The 18,160-nt window shown below is 39.9% G+C and overlaps 1 protein-coding gene and 1 long non-coding RNA gene across 3 annotated transcripts in view; one reads left to right on the top strand and one right to left on the bottom strand.

Moving 5' to 3' along the window:
• LOC137049663 (uncharacterized) overlaps window positions 1–17,679 on the bottom strand; it is a 27,286-nt gene extending 9,607 nt beyond the window's left edge. The window contains exons 1-3 of one of the 2 annotated variants that reach the window (XR_010899673.1): window positions 17,658–17,679; window positions 2,583–2,706; window positions 622–691 (exon numbers count right to left, since the gene is read on the bottom strand). This is a non-coding gene — a long non-coding RNA (uncharacterized lncRNA). Of the gene's footprint in view, window positions 1–621; window positions 692–2,582; window positions 2,742–17,657 lie in introns of those variants that run through there. The other variant, XR_010899672.1, reaches the window with a different exon arrangement.
• trim35-14 (tripartite motif containing 35-14) lies at window positions 5,381–13,573 on the top strand. The gene is made up of 6 exons (XM_067428261.1): window positions 5,381–6,154; window positions 6,848–6,943; window positions 8,331–8,561; window positions 10,052–10,074; window positions 10,180–10,295; window positions 12,740–13,573. Exons 1-6 carry the CDS (start codon window positions 5,759–5,761, stop codon window positions 13,252–13,254), a joined length of 1,377 nt encoding a protein of 458 aa, XP_067284362.1. The 5' UTR covers window positions 5,381–5,758; the 3' UTR covers window positions 13,255–13,573.
• Window positions 17,680–18,160: the final 481 nt, after the last annotated feature.

The following is an 18,160-nucleotide window of genomic DNA, read 5'->3' as shown; positions in this document are numbered from 1 at the left end:
GCCTCTTACCATAACGGGGCGATGACAGCGCTGAATGCGCTCTTCTCCACGCGGGAGAGCAACGAGACCACGCCCCCTATTTTGCGTGTTCTTGTGGGCGGAGTCAACAAACGGTTCTAGTGACGTCATCACAGCAGGAAGTGCAGCGGTGTCGTCCAAACCGGCCGCTCGCTGTCGGCTTTGAAAGGGAACTTCTGTTAAATAAAATATCTCGCTTGGCATTGAACTTTGAGCTTTATAATTTTACAGGGATTATTTATGCTCTAACACACTAACTAAAGTTTGAAAGATGGAATCGCGAAGAACGGGACCTTTCAGTCATAGGCAATTTAATGTTGTATGGTATTTATATTGTCACATTTACTATTTTTTTGTACATAAAATTAGATTGATTTTAGGAAGGGGGTCCCTCATAAAGATTCATCATATTTGGGGGTGCTTGGTATCATAAAGTTTGGAAACCCCTGCTGTACATGAAACAATCTTTATGGATTTCAAACCAAATGGGGGGTGAGCAAATAATGAGGATCATTTCTGGACAATCTATTCCTTTAAACAAAGGTAAAAAAACAACCTTTTCTGCTAAATGACAATTCCCTAAAGGGTCCCAGATCAGCTTACCTGTGACTGACAGCTCTTCCAGTGCTTGGCTGAGTTCGGACAGAGGCGTTGCCAATTCTGATGTAAAGGCCTGTTTATAAAAGAGAGAGAGCAAAAGAGGAGGACAACTGACATGGACAATATTGGTGAACAAAAAATGTAGAGGCTTTGATGCAGCGTTTCGTCCCACATGGGTCGAGCGTTGCAGACGGTGCAGGAAAGCCTCGGGAGATGAGCACAAATATCAGGATGCAGAAACACCTGGACCCCACAAATATCACAGCTCCTGCCTCCTGTCTGCCTTTCTGCTTATCTGTCTTTCCCGCTTGCTTATGTGATAGATATGTGTGTTGATTTAAAGGGTTAGTTCACCCCAAAATGAAATGTCTGTCATTAACTCCTCACACTAATGTCGCTCCACACCCGTAAGACCTCCGTTCATCTTCACACACAGTTTAAGATATTTTATATTTAGTCCGAGAGCGTATGCAAGTGTATGCACACTATACTGTCCATGTCCAGAAAGGGAATAAAAACATCATCACAGTAGTCCATATGAGACATCAGTGGGTTAATTAGAGTCTCTTGAAGCATCCAAAATACATTTGGGTCCAAAAATAACAAAAACTACGACTTTATTCAGCATTGGCTTCTCTTCCGGGTTTGTGTTCAATCCTCAAATAAAGATTCAAACGGTTATGAATCAGCGAATTGATTCATGATTTGGATCGCCAATGTGTCGTGATTTCAGCAGTTTGACCCGCGAACCGAATCATGTGTGTGTGTGTGATGGGTAGGTTTAGGGACAGTGTGTGTGTGTGTGTGTGTGTGTGTGTGTGTGTGATGGGTAGGTTTAGGGACAGTGTGTGTGTGTGTGTGTGTGTGTGATGGGTAGGTTTAGGAACAGTGTGTGTGTGTGTGTGTGTGATGGGTAGGTTTAGGGGCAGTGTGTGTGTGTGTGTGATGGGTAGGTTTAGGGACAGTGTGTGTTTGTGTGTGTGTGTGTGTGTGTGTGTGTGTGTGTCTGTGTGTGTGTGATGGGTAGGTTTAGGGACAGTGTGTGTGTGTGTGTATGTGATGGGTGGGTGGGTTTAGGGGCAGGGGCAGTGTGTGTGTGTGTGTGTGTGATGGGTAGGTTTAGGGACAGTGTGTGTGTGTGTGTGTGTGTGTGTGTCTGTGTGTGTGTGATGGGTAGGTTTAGGGACAGTGTGTGTGTGTGTGTGTGATGGGTGGGTTTAGGGGCAGGGGCAGTGTGTCTGTGTGTTTGTGTGATTGGTAGGTTTAGGACAGTGTGTGTGTGTGTGTGTGTGTGTGTGTGTGTGTGTGTGTGTGTGTGTGTGTGATGTGTGTGTGGGTTTAGGGACAGTGTGTGTGTGTGTGTGTGTGTGGTAAATGAAACCGCGCGTTTGCTTCCTTCATTCGCACAGACACGTTAACATGCAGGATTAATATTTAAATGTCTTTTTGGGGCTTTATATTCACAGACACTAGTCTATATGCTGATCTGATTTGAGTGAGAGTGACTGACCTACGCCTTCTTTATTCATCAAAACTTTGACAAATTCCGTGACAGTCCGCATTATGCAGTAAATGCAGTTATGACTGGATTACGTCTACGTTTTCCGCATCGTGTAAATGAACCCTTATGAAAGAAATGTAGTCAAGAGTTGTGAGCGATTCGTTTTTTTGTCTCTTGTTGTTTGATTAACATTGAAACGCAGACAGCAGCGCAGCAGGAATATCACATTATATTATGCAACAGACATTATACAGCTCAGTGCCTTCACGCAGTTCATTAATAAACCATCGGTTTGTTATCTCTGGCTTTTTCAAGCTATAGCCGATAGTTGTAAACTGGTCAAAAATCAGCCGATACGTCGGTGCATCTCAGATCATCCAAAGCACCTTGTGCTGTACATCGTAAAGACACATGGTTTAGAAGAGTAAATGAGGACAGTGTGCTTTTATGAGTGAGAACTAACCTTTAAATGAAGCGACTGTTGAAACAGCAGCTGCAGGACCCCATTGTGATTAATAAGTGCCATGCAAAGAACCGCAGTCAGTAGCTGTAGGACTCTTAGTCACCATATGCTGGAGAAAAACAAGCTAATGAAATGAAAGGGAACACACACATGAATGCAAACTTCTTTCTGCACACCAGCAAGAAACATTGAAACACTTGCGAGATTCTGATTTTCTTTTCTTTTCAAGAAAATCAAATGTGAAAGGCCCAGTGATGTCCTAAAGACAAATCGCATGGATGCACACTGCCATCTAGTGGCGGTTTAATACGGCTCAGATCCTTCTCCTACTCTGAGGTCCCTGCGGCCCCTGCTGATATAGTTCAGAATTGAAGTCTGCCATCATTTACTCACCCTCAGGAGGTTTACCTAACGCACAAAACAATTCATTAAACATATTAGTTCAAACAAATTAACTTTTATGAGTGTTTAGAACTTTCTTTTTCTTTTGAGTTCTTAAAACTGACAGGTTTAAGTAATCTGAACTGTTTCAATGTTTTGAGTTTTATTTTATTTGATCTGAAAAACAGTAAAATGGTAATATTGTGAATATTATCATTTTAAAAAACTGTAAATGGAAATTAAATGATTTATTGTTGACAGCGAGGTTATCAACCCTACTTCTACTATAAATAAAACTGCTGTTTATTGGCCTGTATCATTATGATAGTTTAACAAACTCAGGGTTAAAGGATTAGTTTTGAGTTGACAAAACCAAACCATTGTATTCAGGCTTTGTTGGTCCCATGATGCTGATCATCAGCTTTCTCTGTCAACTCTGGCTTTGATCCTGAGTTCAGGGGTTTAGCTGTGACATCAGCAGTGGACAGCCAATCACACGCTGTGACATCAGCAGTGAACAGCCAATCACACGCTCTGAGATTTACTTCTCGCGAGACAAGCAGTGAGATTAATTTCTCTCTTCTGCAGAATATTACCTGATTGAAAAATATTAAGAATTTTAAAAAAAAGCTGTCTATGAAAGAGAACAACTTAAAGAAAAATACGTCAATGCAAGTAAAAGTTATGAAGTTAGTTTAGTTGATATAGAGAAAATTAAACATTTAAGTTAATAGTTAATATAAGTTTAATAGTTTTATTTATTGATTTTAAAGCTTATTTATATGACTTTATGTAGGCTATTTATATACATTTTAACAAAGTGCCTATTAATGATTGATTAACTAAAATGATAACTTGTAATTGATTAAAGCAGCACTAGGTAACTTTTCAACCTTCATAATATATTTTCAAGACTCTTGTGATGATAAATCGACTTACAATAGGTTGAATGACACATCTGCCATAGCCTGATGGGGTCTGTCTCGTTTTTAATCTTACTTTTAAACTTCGGGTTTCGGGTAGTAACCCGAGAACAAAAAGAACTACAAAATTCGACTGCTTTACGGCATATACGTCACTTCCACCAACACACACACTTCCTTACATTCGGACGTGCGAGCCCAACTTTGTTCGTCGGATAATATAGTCATGTCCGAAGCAGCACAGACAAATAAGAAAGAAAAGGTTTTGTTGGAGGAAAGCAATAAGAGGAAAGAAGTGATGTGATTAAAGGCAGGACGAGGATCAACATGTGACCAGCGTTTGCTCGTCGGCGTGAGCTGAAGGAGGCGTGCCCGACCGATGCTGTCCTGCTTGTTACGGTGATTACCGACCACTCAAACACTGAACTGAAGTACCATATAGATTCTGGAAAACGCTAACCAATAGACTACTATAATGACGCTGGCTTGTAGACGTGAGCATCGAGATTATTTGGCGTTTGAAAAAATAAAACCCATGAAATGATATTCATATGACATGCTGAAGCATCTGCCACTGACTGTACCTGGGATGAAGACATTTCCCACGCGCCGCCAGAAGAACACCTGCATGTGAACTCCTCCTGCAGTGTTCAGGGGAACTGTTAGTGCTGCACCGACCCGCGGGACGCTTTTATGAAGTTATTTGGCCCGCCCCGCACCACTGGATATATTTTTACAACCCGCCGCGCACCCGCGACCATTAAATAGACATACGGGGTCCGCGGGTTATGAGACGACCCGCGCATCACTAGCTCAGGGCTATCAGGGCTATCATGTCAACAAATGCACGCGCGATGACATCCCCTGATGTAGGATGACAGAGCTTACGACAGTAGTTGAGGACATTATAACTGTAGGGGGACCCCGAGAGCAAAAGTTCCCAAGTGCTGCTTTAAGGGTATAATAATTACATAAATTATGTCTAAATCATTCATAATTATTATTTTTATAAATAAGCATTGTTAAAAGCCAGACGCTTTAGTCTTTAAAAAATATTTGCTATGCAATGACCTTTAATTTGGAGTAGAAAGGGGGAGTGGCTTTATTGAATCAGAGGTGTGTCCCTTTACTCACAGCTGATTGGTCTAATTTCAGTTTGAGATCTCTTATCCAGAACATAACCTGCCCCAGAGCAGGTTAGCCATGGAGCGTAAGTTAATATGGCGATGAACACAGCTAAAAGCCAAACCACTTTAATGGTTCCTAAAACCCAGGATTGGCACAAACTAAGCTTAAACAAATCTGGCTAGCCAGCTAAACCAGCTTCATGGTACAGGCCCCAGATGTGGTTATGAGACAATTCGTTTTTTTATAGAAATCTTACCTTAAGAGAATATAGTCAACAAAATTAAGTAAACAAGTTAGTTACAAACTAACTTGTAGTTACTAATTCACTAATGGAGAACCGGCCACAGGGTCATGGGCGGCCAAGGCTCATTGATGACCGTGGGGAGCGAAGGCTGGCCCGTGGGGTCCGATCAAACAGACGAGCTACTGGAGCTCAAACTGCTCCAGAAGTTAATGCTGGTTCTGATAGAAAGCTGTCAGAATACACAGAGCAGCTCAGTTTGTTGAGTTTCATACAAACTGTACGTCTCAATTTAAGCAAGACTTTATGCTGAGCAGGTGCCATGTCCTGTGTCATTATTTCCTTGTTTCTATTTGTGTACTTTGTAGGGAGGAGTCGTTTACTAAGGTTTCAACAGAAACGAAAGTGAAAGAAATGAAAGAGTTGGGTGTAGTAAAGCAGGTTTCATAATATCTCCAAAAGCAGAAAGTAAACGTATCGAGGATTGAGGATTGTTTACAGTCATGTCAGACGCTTTGTCCTTCCTGGAGGAGGACATGACATGCCTCATCTGTTGTGATGTCTTCACAGATCCGGTCACTCTGAAATGTAGCCACAGTTTGTGCTCTGAATGCCTCCAGCGTTTCTGGACGACTCAAAAAGTGCCCCAGTGTCCGGTCTGCCGTAAGGAGTGTACGCACGACGAACCCACCAAAAGCCTGGCCTTCAGAGCGCTCTGTGAATCCTTCAAGACGAGAAAACCCACCACAGATTTAGGAGACATTTGTCCGCTGCATGGAGAGACATTCAAACTCTTCTGCATTGATGACAAGCAGCCCATCTGTGTCGTCTGTTACACTTCAAAGAAGCATGAAAATCACAAGTGTTCTCCTGTCGAGGAGGCTGTTGGGAATTTAAAGGTAGGACAAGTTTGGAATCGAGTCTGAGTTTTGTTTTCTTCAAGCACATTATTAAAGGGATAGTTCACCCAAAGATGACAATTTGATGTTTTTCTGCTTACATCATCCAACATGTAGGTGTGTTTGTTTCTTCAGTAGAACACAAATTAAGATTTTTAACTCAACCGTTGCTGTGTGTAGGTCATATAATGTGAATGGGGAACAATTCGTCACTTCCGCTAAGGTCAATAATGCACGATCTGGATTTACAGTCCTTGTATGGGATATACGATCCAGAGCATGTATTATTGACCTTATCAGAAGTGACGCGCGTTTCAGGCTGTTGGATATAGCGTTGTATTCGAGGTAAAAAATGATATAAATACGCTTGATTTCTCACACAAACTGATCGTTTTGTGTCTTAAGATATCAGTGTGTCGTCGTGAGCCTCAGGGCTCTTTGTGCGTGTTGTCTAAGCATGTTTCTTTTGCTCTCATAGAATTGTTCCCCATTCACATCATTATATGACCGACACACAGCAACGGTTGAGTTAAAAATCTTCATTTGTGTTCTCCTGAAGAAACACACACACCTACATGTTGGATGATGTAAGCAGATAAACATCAAATTGTCAAAAACATCAAATTCATCATAAACATCACATTCTATTTTTGGGGTGAACTGTCCCTTTAAGAGCTTATCCTGTGATTCCAGGTGATCGTCGAGGAACAATTGAGCAAACTGGAAGAGACCCTCGCTGGCTACAAGAAAGCCCATGAGAGCTGTGTGGAAGAGGCAGAGCTCAATAAGGTACACTGTAAACCCTTATGCGCAAAATACTTGAAGGGACACACACACACACACACACACACACACACACACACACACACAAGCAGTTTCTGCCAGTCTCATGTTAATCTTGAGTATCTATAGAGTCGTGTTGATCCTTCATATCTCACAAGAGTCTTTAGTTTATCATATTTATAAAAGACAGATACACTGAACCGATTCTTTCTGAAAACAGCCGAGTCTGTGGAGGCGTGCAATGGGCGGAGCTAACGAGTCACAAACACACACACACACACAGAATACATTTTCAGCATTATCCTTGCCTGGATGACTCTCGATTCACTACATGTTGGTGTTGTTCACATTATATGCACTTACACGCTGATTGCCAACAAAACACACACATTTGATGCAGTTTCACTCTCCGCCTATGGCTTCCACTCATGACCGGGAACAAACACACACACACAGAGAACTCACAAAAAACTATTTTAAATCATAAAAAAATGTGTTTGCGTAGTGCCACATGCACAGTACGTGGTCTTTGTGAAAGTGAATCTTTCTCACCTGCTGTCTTGCATAAAGTGCCAAGGACCAGGCAAACTGATTACTTAAAGCTCCACTGTGTGATATTTTCCCCCATCTAGTGGTGTAAAGCTATATGACCATCCAGTGAATATTAGTTTCTGTTCCTCTTAATTCTGATATCATTTTGAATTTAGTCCAAGATTAACACGGCAATCCCCCTCTTCACATTCGACACTGGCCGTCGAGTGTTAAAACACAAAAGGCGAAGCTTGAATTTACGGGTATGTCCCTCTTTGGCTACTGTACTTTCAAGATGGAGGGGCAACATGGCGGCCGGCATTCGAACCCCTCACCCGTATGTGTTTTCAATGGCATATTATAAACTTACGAGAATACTTTATTACCTGAAAGAAGTAAATATACATTAATGAGTGTTTTTAGCTAAGAATAAACTAAAAAAGTTATACAGTGTAGCTTTAAGATGGATGAATGACCAAACAAAGCTATGACATAACCGATAACACACACACAAAAAAAAAGTTAATAAAAGTGCTGTATACAAGCTGAATTCGCTACTGACACACGGGCCGATGTCAGACTGGCTGAGGAAGCGCTCGCGAGTACAGAAATCTGATCTGTTTATTAGGCTTAATGCCCTTGCACAATCAAATCAATCTTGCCGATTATGTCTTGAGTGAATAAGTTTGGGACATGTGACAGTATTGGGTCATCTTCTGTCCAAACATATCGTCATCTGTAAAGAATGATTAACTTTTTATAGTATAAAAAATCGGAATCGGCCAAAGAAAATTGCAATCGCTGTATCTCTAGTTTTAATCAGTACAATGATGTTAACAGAAAACTTCTTAAACTGTTTCAGGAACACACCAGCGTGGAAGAAAACAAGATTAAGAAGGAATTTGAGAAGCTCCATCAGTTTCTCAGTGAGGAGGAGGAGAAACGGATCAAGGCTTTGCGTAAAGAAATGGACCGTCGAGATGAGAAACTCAAGGCCAGAATGGAGGATCTGTCCGCACTGATATCAGATCTGTCTGAGAGGATGGCAGCTCGATGGCAGCATTTGGAAACTGAAAGCATCACTTTTCTCCAGGTACAGATGGGAAGAGGTGGACAAATACACAACTTCAAACTGTTATACAACATAATGTTGCAGATAAATACAATTCAAGTAGCCTGACAAGCCAGACCCACATCAAGATGTTTGGTCTAGAAACTCTCCATTGACGGCTCAATCTGAGGGGCGGATAAACGGTTGTCTTTCAAACTCCCTCTGCACACGATAGGATAGCGCTACACCAACCAGAGCAACGAAGGTGAAGCAGAGCTCGTTGATAGATTACACATTCACCGTATCCGGTCGGCTAAACTCCGAACACATCTTCCCTTCTTAAGAATGACTTCAGTGCCGTTCTTTTCTCAGAGAAAAGCTTAACTCAAGTCTTCCAGAGTCGCGGTCAAAGCTGATTCGAAAGACCGCCACTCGCCATTTTCTGTGTTTACTAGAAGCACGCAAACACAACTTGGCCGTTATTATGTTAAGCCCCGCCCACCGACTCTATACACGATGTGATTGGCCTGACCAGAGTTTGGTTTTTCCAGCTCAGAAGGGTATTCAGAGTTGCTAGACGACACTCGCGGCAGATTAGATTTGCTGCCGCTAGGGTGCGTCTAGATTTCTAGGCTAGGGCAGAGGTGGACAAAGCACACAACTTCATTGCTTGAGTAAAAGTAACAGTACTGCTGGTCAAATATTACTCAGTTACAAGTGAAAGTTGTAAAAACGGATTTTTCCTAAAGTAAAAGTAATATTTGTTTTTAAAAGTACTTAAGTATTAAAAGTAAATTTCCTTTTTCATGTAAGCGCATTATTTAATTATTGTTGTATAAATGCTCATTATGCCATCATGGTTTAAGCCAGTCAGTGATGCTCCGTCTGACACACTAGCATACGGCTAACTTAAACTCATTTAAATACTTGTAGAAAAGTTGCAAAGCTGCTGTCACTTTAAGGCCGAACGCACGGATCCAATACACTGATACACATCTGATATTCTCACACTGTTCACCTTCACTGAAGACAGAATCAACTTTGTTTATGTGAATACTCCACTAAATGAGCATTTGGACATCCGTCTTCTTCCATTTTGCTCTAAACTATAAATCAGTGTTTAATAAATGCTGTGAAATCATTGAACTTCACGAGACTCTACAAGAGTGATTCCTGAAAGGCTTTCTGCAAAAACCCAAACACCTTTTAAAGAAGAAAAAAATCATCACTGACTTTCAAAGCTGCGACAGAAACGACTTTCGACTTCGAGGACCTTGATAGAAATGTAGTGGAGTAAAAAGGACGATATTTGTCTTTCAGATGGAGTGAAGTTAAAGTCAGAAGTTTACAGAAAATATAATACTCAAGTAAAGCACAGAGACTCAAAAAGTGAACTTAAGTAGAGTACTCAAGTAAATGAGCTGAGGGACTGTCCAGCTCTGCAGATGGGACACCATCAGTAAAGCAAACGTGTCTGATTATCAATGTTCATGAGGTTTTGTGCACTAACTGCCTTTTCATTTCTCATTCAGAATTACAGTGATGCATTAAAAATGTGAGTGTTTTTCCAATTTGCATTTCGATTCAAGTGCAATCCCATACCCAAAATATCTTAAATTTCACAAAATGTACCCCGATATCTCACTGTTTATGTACACAGAGTCAAACACCCATCAGTCCCGAACATGAGCCCTGAAATGGAGGAATGTCAACACCATCCCATTCAGACAATGATCTTCACCACCTGGGCCAGAATGCAGACGCTTGTGGAACAGCGTAAGTAAATAACGTCTCTGTGCCAAGAAGAAAACAATGGGGTGAGAAAAATAATCTTAATTCAAACAGAAAACAAGATTATTTTTCTTAACCCATTGGCAGATTATTTTGCTTATTTAAGCAAAAACTCTCTTCATTTTGAGTTATTTTCCCCCAAAACAAGACGATAACTTTTGCTTGTCTAGTAAATGCTTCTTAATGTAAGAACTTTTAGATATTTGGATTTACTAAGTAAGAAAAGCTTTTTTTGCAGTGCCGTTCTCACGGTCCCTGGGCCTCGACTGCTTTCCATAGTCTCCTTATAGAGTTTGATTACATAGTTTACTTGTTCTAAATCATTTACTTTATTTCACAAATGGAAAATTGTGTGCAGCTCTTTTCCATTCGGTTAAGGGGATAGTTCACCCAAAAATGAGTGTGATGTTTATCTGCTGACCCTCAGGGCATCATAGGTGTGTTTGTTTCTTCAGGAGAACACAAATGAAGATTTTTAACCGTCTCAACCGTTGCTCGTGTAATGCATGTCAATGGGGTGTATTTCTATGAGAGTAAAAAAACACACACATCCCAGTGAACTAGAAGTAGCAAGTGAGTTTTCTTCAGTGCTGTGATGTATTTCCAAGTGAAACTGAATATTCAATAGAGGGCAGAGTTTTACCTCAGCACTCCTCCTCTCCATCTCTCGCTCGTAGCAGATGAACGGTTGGATTGGTTACGCATTTTTCTACCGTCATCTGATAAAGAACGCCGTTTCCAGGCCGGAAGTTACTTTTCAGATTTTGATTAAAGATTACCGCGGCAAACAATGTTTTTCTGTTTATTAACTTGCATGGATTAACTGTTCACCCTAAGACCTTTAATACGTGCTAACAAAGTAAATAGGGTCAATTTTGATTTCATAAGGACTTTGAGACACAAAATGATCAGTTTCTGCGGTAAACCTCATCAGAAGAATCTCATCTAGTATTCCCAGCGCCATTACTTCCGTTGAAGAAGGTCAAAATCCCAGCATGATCATAGATATATTTACGTAGATGCCTCGTTCAACAGAGCAGGCACTAATGAGGAATACATATATATATGGTGTTGGGAATACTAGATGAGATTCGTCTGATATGAGGTTAAAAAATAACAAATGCTGTTTTGTTTCTCGCAGAAAGCGATTGTTTCATGTCTTAAAACTAGGGAGGGCGAAAACTAAACATTTTCTTGACCGACCACCGAGCATCATTAGCTGGTTGAAATTTGTTTAAAATATGCTGCGCTATTTGAAAAAACAGCCGTGAGCTGCGACTGCAATTTCGCAACTCTGTCGCATCTCTCTATGATCTCTCTGCCGCTCTCTCACACACACACACACACACACACACACACACACACACACAGTCCCGGGGCCGCCGCCTCCCTTGCACTCGTCACTTTTATAAAATCCTCTACAGCGCGAAACATGAGTCCCGCAAACGCGCCGCCGAGGAGCTTGTTTGTAATCGGAGGACAAATGGCTCCTTAGTTTCGAAATGGTTTGGGCAAGGTGATCGGGTTGAAAATAAAGGCGTTTGTCTAGCGTTCGAAGCTCATTTGAAACATTGCCGCGGCTCATTTAAGAAAATGACAGCTCCGAAGAGACGCCGCTTTAGTTCGAGGTAGTGCTAACAATAATAAAGAAAGATGATGATCAACAGCTTATGTGTTTACACTGAAATGTAGATGTAATATATTTCCAAATGTAAGCCCATCTTACGCTTTATTCGGCCGTCTGCCCCGGCTCTAACCTCCAGTGTTTACTTTTTGCAAACCTTGTGATCGCGCAAACCCAAACGCTGTGACCTCACGCCAAATGTTTTATTGGTTTATTAAGTATAAACAGGCGAGTTATGAAAAATCGAGTGTGAGGGATTTGTTCACTTCACACAAAAGATTTTGAAATGAGACGGCTAACTGTAGTAGCGTTTAGTCCACTGTCTATAATAGTCTAATTTAAAGACCACTTTTTTTTTTAACTGAAATCTTTGATCGGTTAATGTTGATACGGTCAACCTTCGGTCAAACGGTCATCGGTTAACATCCCTACTTAAGACATCAATGTGTCTCCACGAGCCTCAGGGTTTAATATGGATTCGTATGTGTGTGTTTTTTACTCTCATAGAAATACACCCCATTGACATGCATTATACGAGCAACGGTTGAGTTAGAAATCTTCATTTGTGTTCTCCTGTAGAAACAAACACACCTATGATGCCCTGGGGGTCAGCAGATAAACATCACACTCTCCTTTTTGGGTGAATTATCCCTTTAATGGTGACCAGAAGCTGGAAAATGAAGAAAAAAACAACATGTGTCCGAGCCGTTTTTGTATATTTTGGTTTTCTATCCAGTTTTATTGTGTGGAACTAGAAAAAAATGACAGCACAAACACACAGTTTTACGCTCATCTGTGTTTACAGCTCCTGTGACTCTTGACCCAGACACAGCCTCCAGTAAACTGATGGTGTCACCGGATTGCACCAGCGTTCAGTTCATGGAAAGTAAAATGCAAGTGTCTGATAACCCGGAGCGGCTGTATGTGGGCGTTCTGGCCGCACAGGGCTTCAGCTCGGGTCTGCATTGTTGGGACGTAGAAGTGAGAGACAACGACCACTGGACTCTGGGAGTGGTGGGGGAAACTGTGAACCGCAAAAAACTATACAAGATGGATCCAAAGAGTCGTTTTTGGTGTTTGCGTTACGTGGATGGGACATACAAGAAAGGTAATAAACCTGCCATAGATATTGATGACAACAAGAGGCCAAATATCATCCGACTGCAGCTGGACTTTTACCAAGGAGAGCTGAGGTTCATCGAACCCTTCAGAAACAGACTTTTGTGCACCTTTAATGGTGGATTTCCAGAGAAGGTGTTCCCATATTTCTGCACTGGAGATTTGTGCGTGCCACTTAATGTTTTTCCGGCAAACCAGTAAACCACAGCTAATATGATGTTGTGTTTTGTGCAAGCGCCATCTTTCGTTAAAAAACTATTTGGTTTGATAATCTATCGAATGCAATGACCTTTCATGCATTTCTAAAAGTGGAAGTATCCTAATACTTTTTGGTGCCACTGTATGTCAAGCCTTGAGATTATTTAATCATGCAGTGTTTTTTGTAAATAGGTGATGCATTAATAATTTGTAGAGATGCACGGATGTATTGGCTTTTTGACTAATTTAAAACCAACGGCATGAGAAGGACCGATATTACAAACTGGTAGTTTATTAATTAACTGTGTGAAGGCAGTGAGTTGTATAAGCAGCCCATATTTTATGAAGTAGCAAAATTAATACTTTATATGAAAAAACAAAAGCACGGGAATTATGCATCAATTCATGTACAATGAAAATTATTTGGATGATGCAATAAACTAGCTAGCATATCTTAACTAGAATATTTTTTTTAAATAAGAAATGCCTTTGGCTTGCTCAGTTGGGGACACTAAAATTATGATCTAAATTATTAAACTACATATACAAAATTAATGATGTCTTATTTAATTCTATAAGCTATAATACTGATCTGCCAACATTGTCGCTTAATGATCATGTAAAATAAGCTGATAACATCACTGTTTTCTCCAGAATGACTGTACAGCCAAATCAGATATTTAACACTGTGAAGCTGCTTTGAAACGATCAGCATTGTAAAAGCGCGATATAAATAAAGATGATTGATTGATTGATTGATTGATTGATTAATAACCGATACCACTTATTTGCATGTTTATGTGCCCGATATATAGAATCGATATTTATTTATTGTTTTTGACAATTATAGTCATCACAGATGCAGTGCTTTAAAGCTCCACAGTGTGATATTTTCCCCCATCTAGTGGTGTAAAGGTATATGACCATCCAGTGAATATTAGTTTCTGTTCCTCTCAATTCCGATTTCGTTTTAACTCCTACGGTGGCCGATTTAGTCCAAGATTAACACGGCAATCCCCCTCTTCACATTCGACACGGTGCCATCGAGTGTTAAAACGCGAAAGGCGAAGCTTGAGTTTACAGGGTATGTCCCTCTTTGGCTACTGTACTTTCAAGATGGAGGGGCAACATGGCGACCGGCATTCGAACCCCTCACCCGTATGTATTTTCAATGGCATATTATAAACTTACGAGAATACTTTATTACCTGAAAGAAATAAATATACATTAATGAGCACATATATTTTTGAAAGAACTAAGTGTTTTTAGCCAAGAATAAACTAAAAAAGTTACACAGTGTAGCTTTAAAGGGGTCATGAATTGAGAAATCAACTTTCCCTTGAGCTTTTGATATATAAAACGTCATCAGTGTCGTAAAAACATCCTTGTTAGTCAAAGAAAAGCTTTTATTGACAGCTCGGCTCAGCAAACGAGGGATCTGCGTGACGTCAGAGCAGCGAAACGCCGCCTCAACAGAAGAAGAAGAACGCCTAATTCTGTAGCCCCGCCCACCGATTCACACATGACATGTAACATAAATAACACAGGCCTATGAGCTAACCCGGATCGAGCTAGCAAGCAATACACATGCCATTTAAGATAGTGTCCAGTGCCTGGATGTGGAAGAACAGTCGCTGCGTACGCTTCATGCGGTTTGCAATATCACCAATGCGGTTGAACTTTATTTGTAATGAAGATCCAGCTTTTGACATTGCGCATTTGTTCGCTTCATTTCAACGCAGATTTTTTTGTAAACAAGAGACTGGATTTGCAGACAGAACGAAATTTAAAAAATTATGCTGTGAGTAAAATCATGTGATTATGTGATGCTGTGCCTTCTATAATGGATCTAACTAAACATAATTAACGGTAGCGTAGCACGCTGTCACAGGCTGGAGAATCCTTTGTATTTGAGGTGTTGATGGTTTATTGTCCTGCGATTCGAGATCAGACTCCGGCTCGAACATGTATGGGCGAATCATTACGGCTGCCATTTTTCCACATTGAAAATTTTAAAAACAATTCCCCACGTTTACTGACGGGGAAGTCGAAAAGTATTAATATGCAAAACTGTTATCCAATCATAGCCCTGTGGGTGTTTACTTCCAAGTCTTTAGTGCAGCACGGCCATAAAAACTGAACGTTTCAGGAGCAAGACTCATAACCAGGGTAGAAAATAGCCTATTATTTATTCATGTTTTTCATTGTAAAGACCGTCATAAGTTGACCACGCACAGACAACAGTAAAAAAATAAAATAAAACAACTGGTATGATCACTTTAATAGTGGTCTAATGCGCAATTCTCAAAACGGCCACAAGATGTCGCCCTTTATTGGTGAATCCGATTTTGCAAAACCAATATCTGATTATGGGAAAATGCAGCCTGATCGCAGTGTTGCCAAGTCCGCGGTTTTCCTGCGGAATTGGGCTACTTTTAACCACTTGCCGCGGGTTGGTTTTTTATTCCGCGGGTTAAAGGTTTAACATATTGCATCAGTTATATTTAGCTGAAATGGTTGTGTTGAAATAAATATTTTACTTTAGCCAATTCATATTCCACCAATGATAACAAGGATTCTAGGATAATGACATAAGCAATATCGTATCAGCATAACTGTGCTGATAAGCGCACACTTTGTGAGGTACAGTGGCACTGCTGGGCTTGTTCGCTAATGTGTGTGTGTGTGTGTGTGTGCTGCGGCGCGCTGTGCGCACACCGGCTGTTTTCGTTTCCATGGTAACCGAATGCGTGCTCTCCAGGGTTGTTGCTGGTAAATAATAATTTAAAAAATAAATGTCATACACAGAAGAATTTTCTGTAAATTAACATTTAATGAGGAATATCTTGCAATGTTTATTTTACATTATTTTTAATTTGAAATGAATTTCACAAGTTTGTGGTTCACTTCCACTGGAGTTGGTAATTCTGCATTTTCCCGCCCGCATCCATTACGTTTTTAATCGGATGCGGCAGTCTGAGAGACACCATGCCTCCTAAATCTGGGATAGTAAATCTGTAAATAGTTAATTTAAATAGTTCAAAAAAAAAAAAAGGATTACCACGATCCACTGAAGGATTTGATTCATCAGCTGTCAATCTTAAGGTAAGATGATTTTATTTATGAAAATAGACTGTTTATAATTACTTATACAGTTATCTTTTAGTATAAATGGTGTGTAGTGCATAACACTACAATAAAATGTGTATTGGAGTGTTATTTTCAGATTTTTTGGTATTGGGCTAGATTTGGGCTAGTTGGATGGGCCATTGGGCTACTTTTGGGCTATTTTTGATTGGCCATTGGGCTACTTTTGGGCTATTTTTGATTGGCCATTGGGCTACTTTTGGGCTATTTTTGATTGGCCATTGGGCTACTTTTGGGCTATTTTTGATTGGCCATTGGGCTACTTTTGGGCTATTTTTGATTGGCCATTGGGCTACTTTTGGGCTATTTTTGATTGGCCATTGGGCTACTTTTGGGCTATTTTTGATTGGCCATTGGGCTGGTTTTGTTGCGAAAACCTGGCAACCCTGCCTGATCGCCAGCCGAATTTAGTCCCGCCCACAACATTTGAGAACTTTGCGAATATAACACATGATCAAAACATGAATCTACTGCAATAACAAAAGTTCAAATGAGAGAGAAATGAGAAAGTGACAAATATTAGTATTGGTGAATCGTCCAATAAATGTTGGTTAAAATCTGTAGGCCTATCAACCAAAAAAATCCTATTAGTGTATCCCTAATAATTTGTCCTGATGTCTCTGCTCCTAAATTGTTTTGTCTACATGAAAAGCAATAAAGGCCAAAACACAAAATAAACAAGTAAAGGCCTATATGATGTACTAGTGTAATATTGTTTAATTTCAGTGTGGTGATCACATCTGACTGATCCAGCTGAGTTCTGGTGGCTGATATTGCCTTTTAATATTGTGGAAGACAACACAATGTCACGAAGACAAAAAAAACATGAGCTAAATATTCCTACCTGAGGGTGTATGTCAACATAATTAGCTTTATAATCTCCAAGGGCTACAGAAACTTTGTGTATTATTTATCAAAAATAATCTTGATAGTTGTTTAATAGTTTCACCTCGCGGTAAACAAATAACGTTATGTTACTCCTCATGAACTAAAATCATTTGCCTGAAGAGGTAACTTAATGTTAACCACACTCGAGCAGTTTTCATTCATGTCAGGTAAAGTTAATTATTGGGCTGAATATTGTTTCTACATAATGTCACTGTTTGTCCCGTTATGCTATGTAAATAAAAATAGTATGTCCGTTAACTAACGTTTGTCTAATGTACTTCGCACACTTTATAATCTCCACCTTATGGATGATATTTCATAACTTTGCGAAATTCTTATTATTCATTTGTTGTCAGGTAAAAGTGACTCACCTCCGAGAAGGCGCCATTTTGTGTCAGTCGCACCAGCCGCTCCTGTTAGTACGCATGCGCAATCGCGGACAAGCGGAATTAATAATTAATTTAATTTAAATTTAATTATTAAATTTGACCAATTGTCTTTTTGAATGATTAATAAACACGACACTGACTTAACAGTGATTACCATTATCATATTAGTATGAGTTTAATAACCATTTATATTTAATAAGGAAGTGTTTACTAGATTAAGGTTCATTTATTAATTTGAGAGAAAAAATAAAGCAAATCAGGTTGAAAAGACCTCAAACCTGTGCCAAGGTTGTAGATTGAAAACTCTGGGAAATATTTGGCTTTGACAGATAAATTTGTAGCAGTATTTGTAATTCCAGCCCACATAACACAACCAGTAAAATAAATTAAAAATAAAGCCTTTTTCCTTTCGTTTTTTAAATATTTGACTTTTAATAACTTTATTTCTACCAATAGTGTCATCATAAAATACAGTTTGTGCAAAC

Source organism: Pseudorasbora parva, chromosome 20, assembly GCF_024679245.1.
Source record: "Pseudorasbora parva isolate DD20220531a chromosome 20, ASM2467924v1, whole genome shotgun sequence".
Lineage (NCBI taxonomy): Eukaryota > Metazoa > Chordata > Actinopteri > Cypriniformes > Gobionidae > Pseudorasbora > Pseudorasbora parva.
This window is presented reverse-complemented; position numbering and strand designations above follow the sequence as displayed.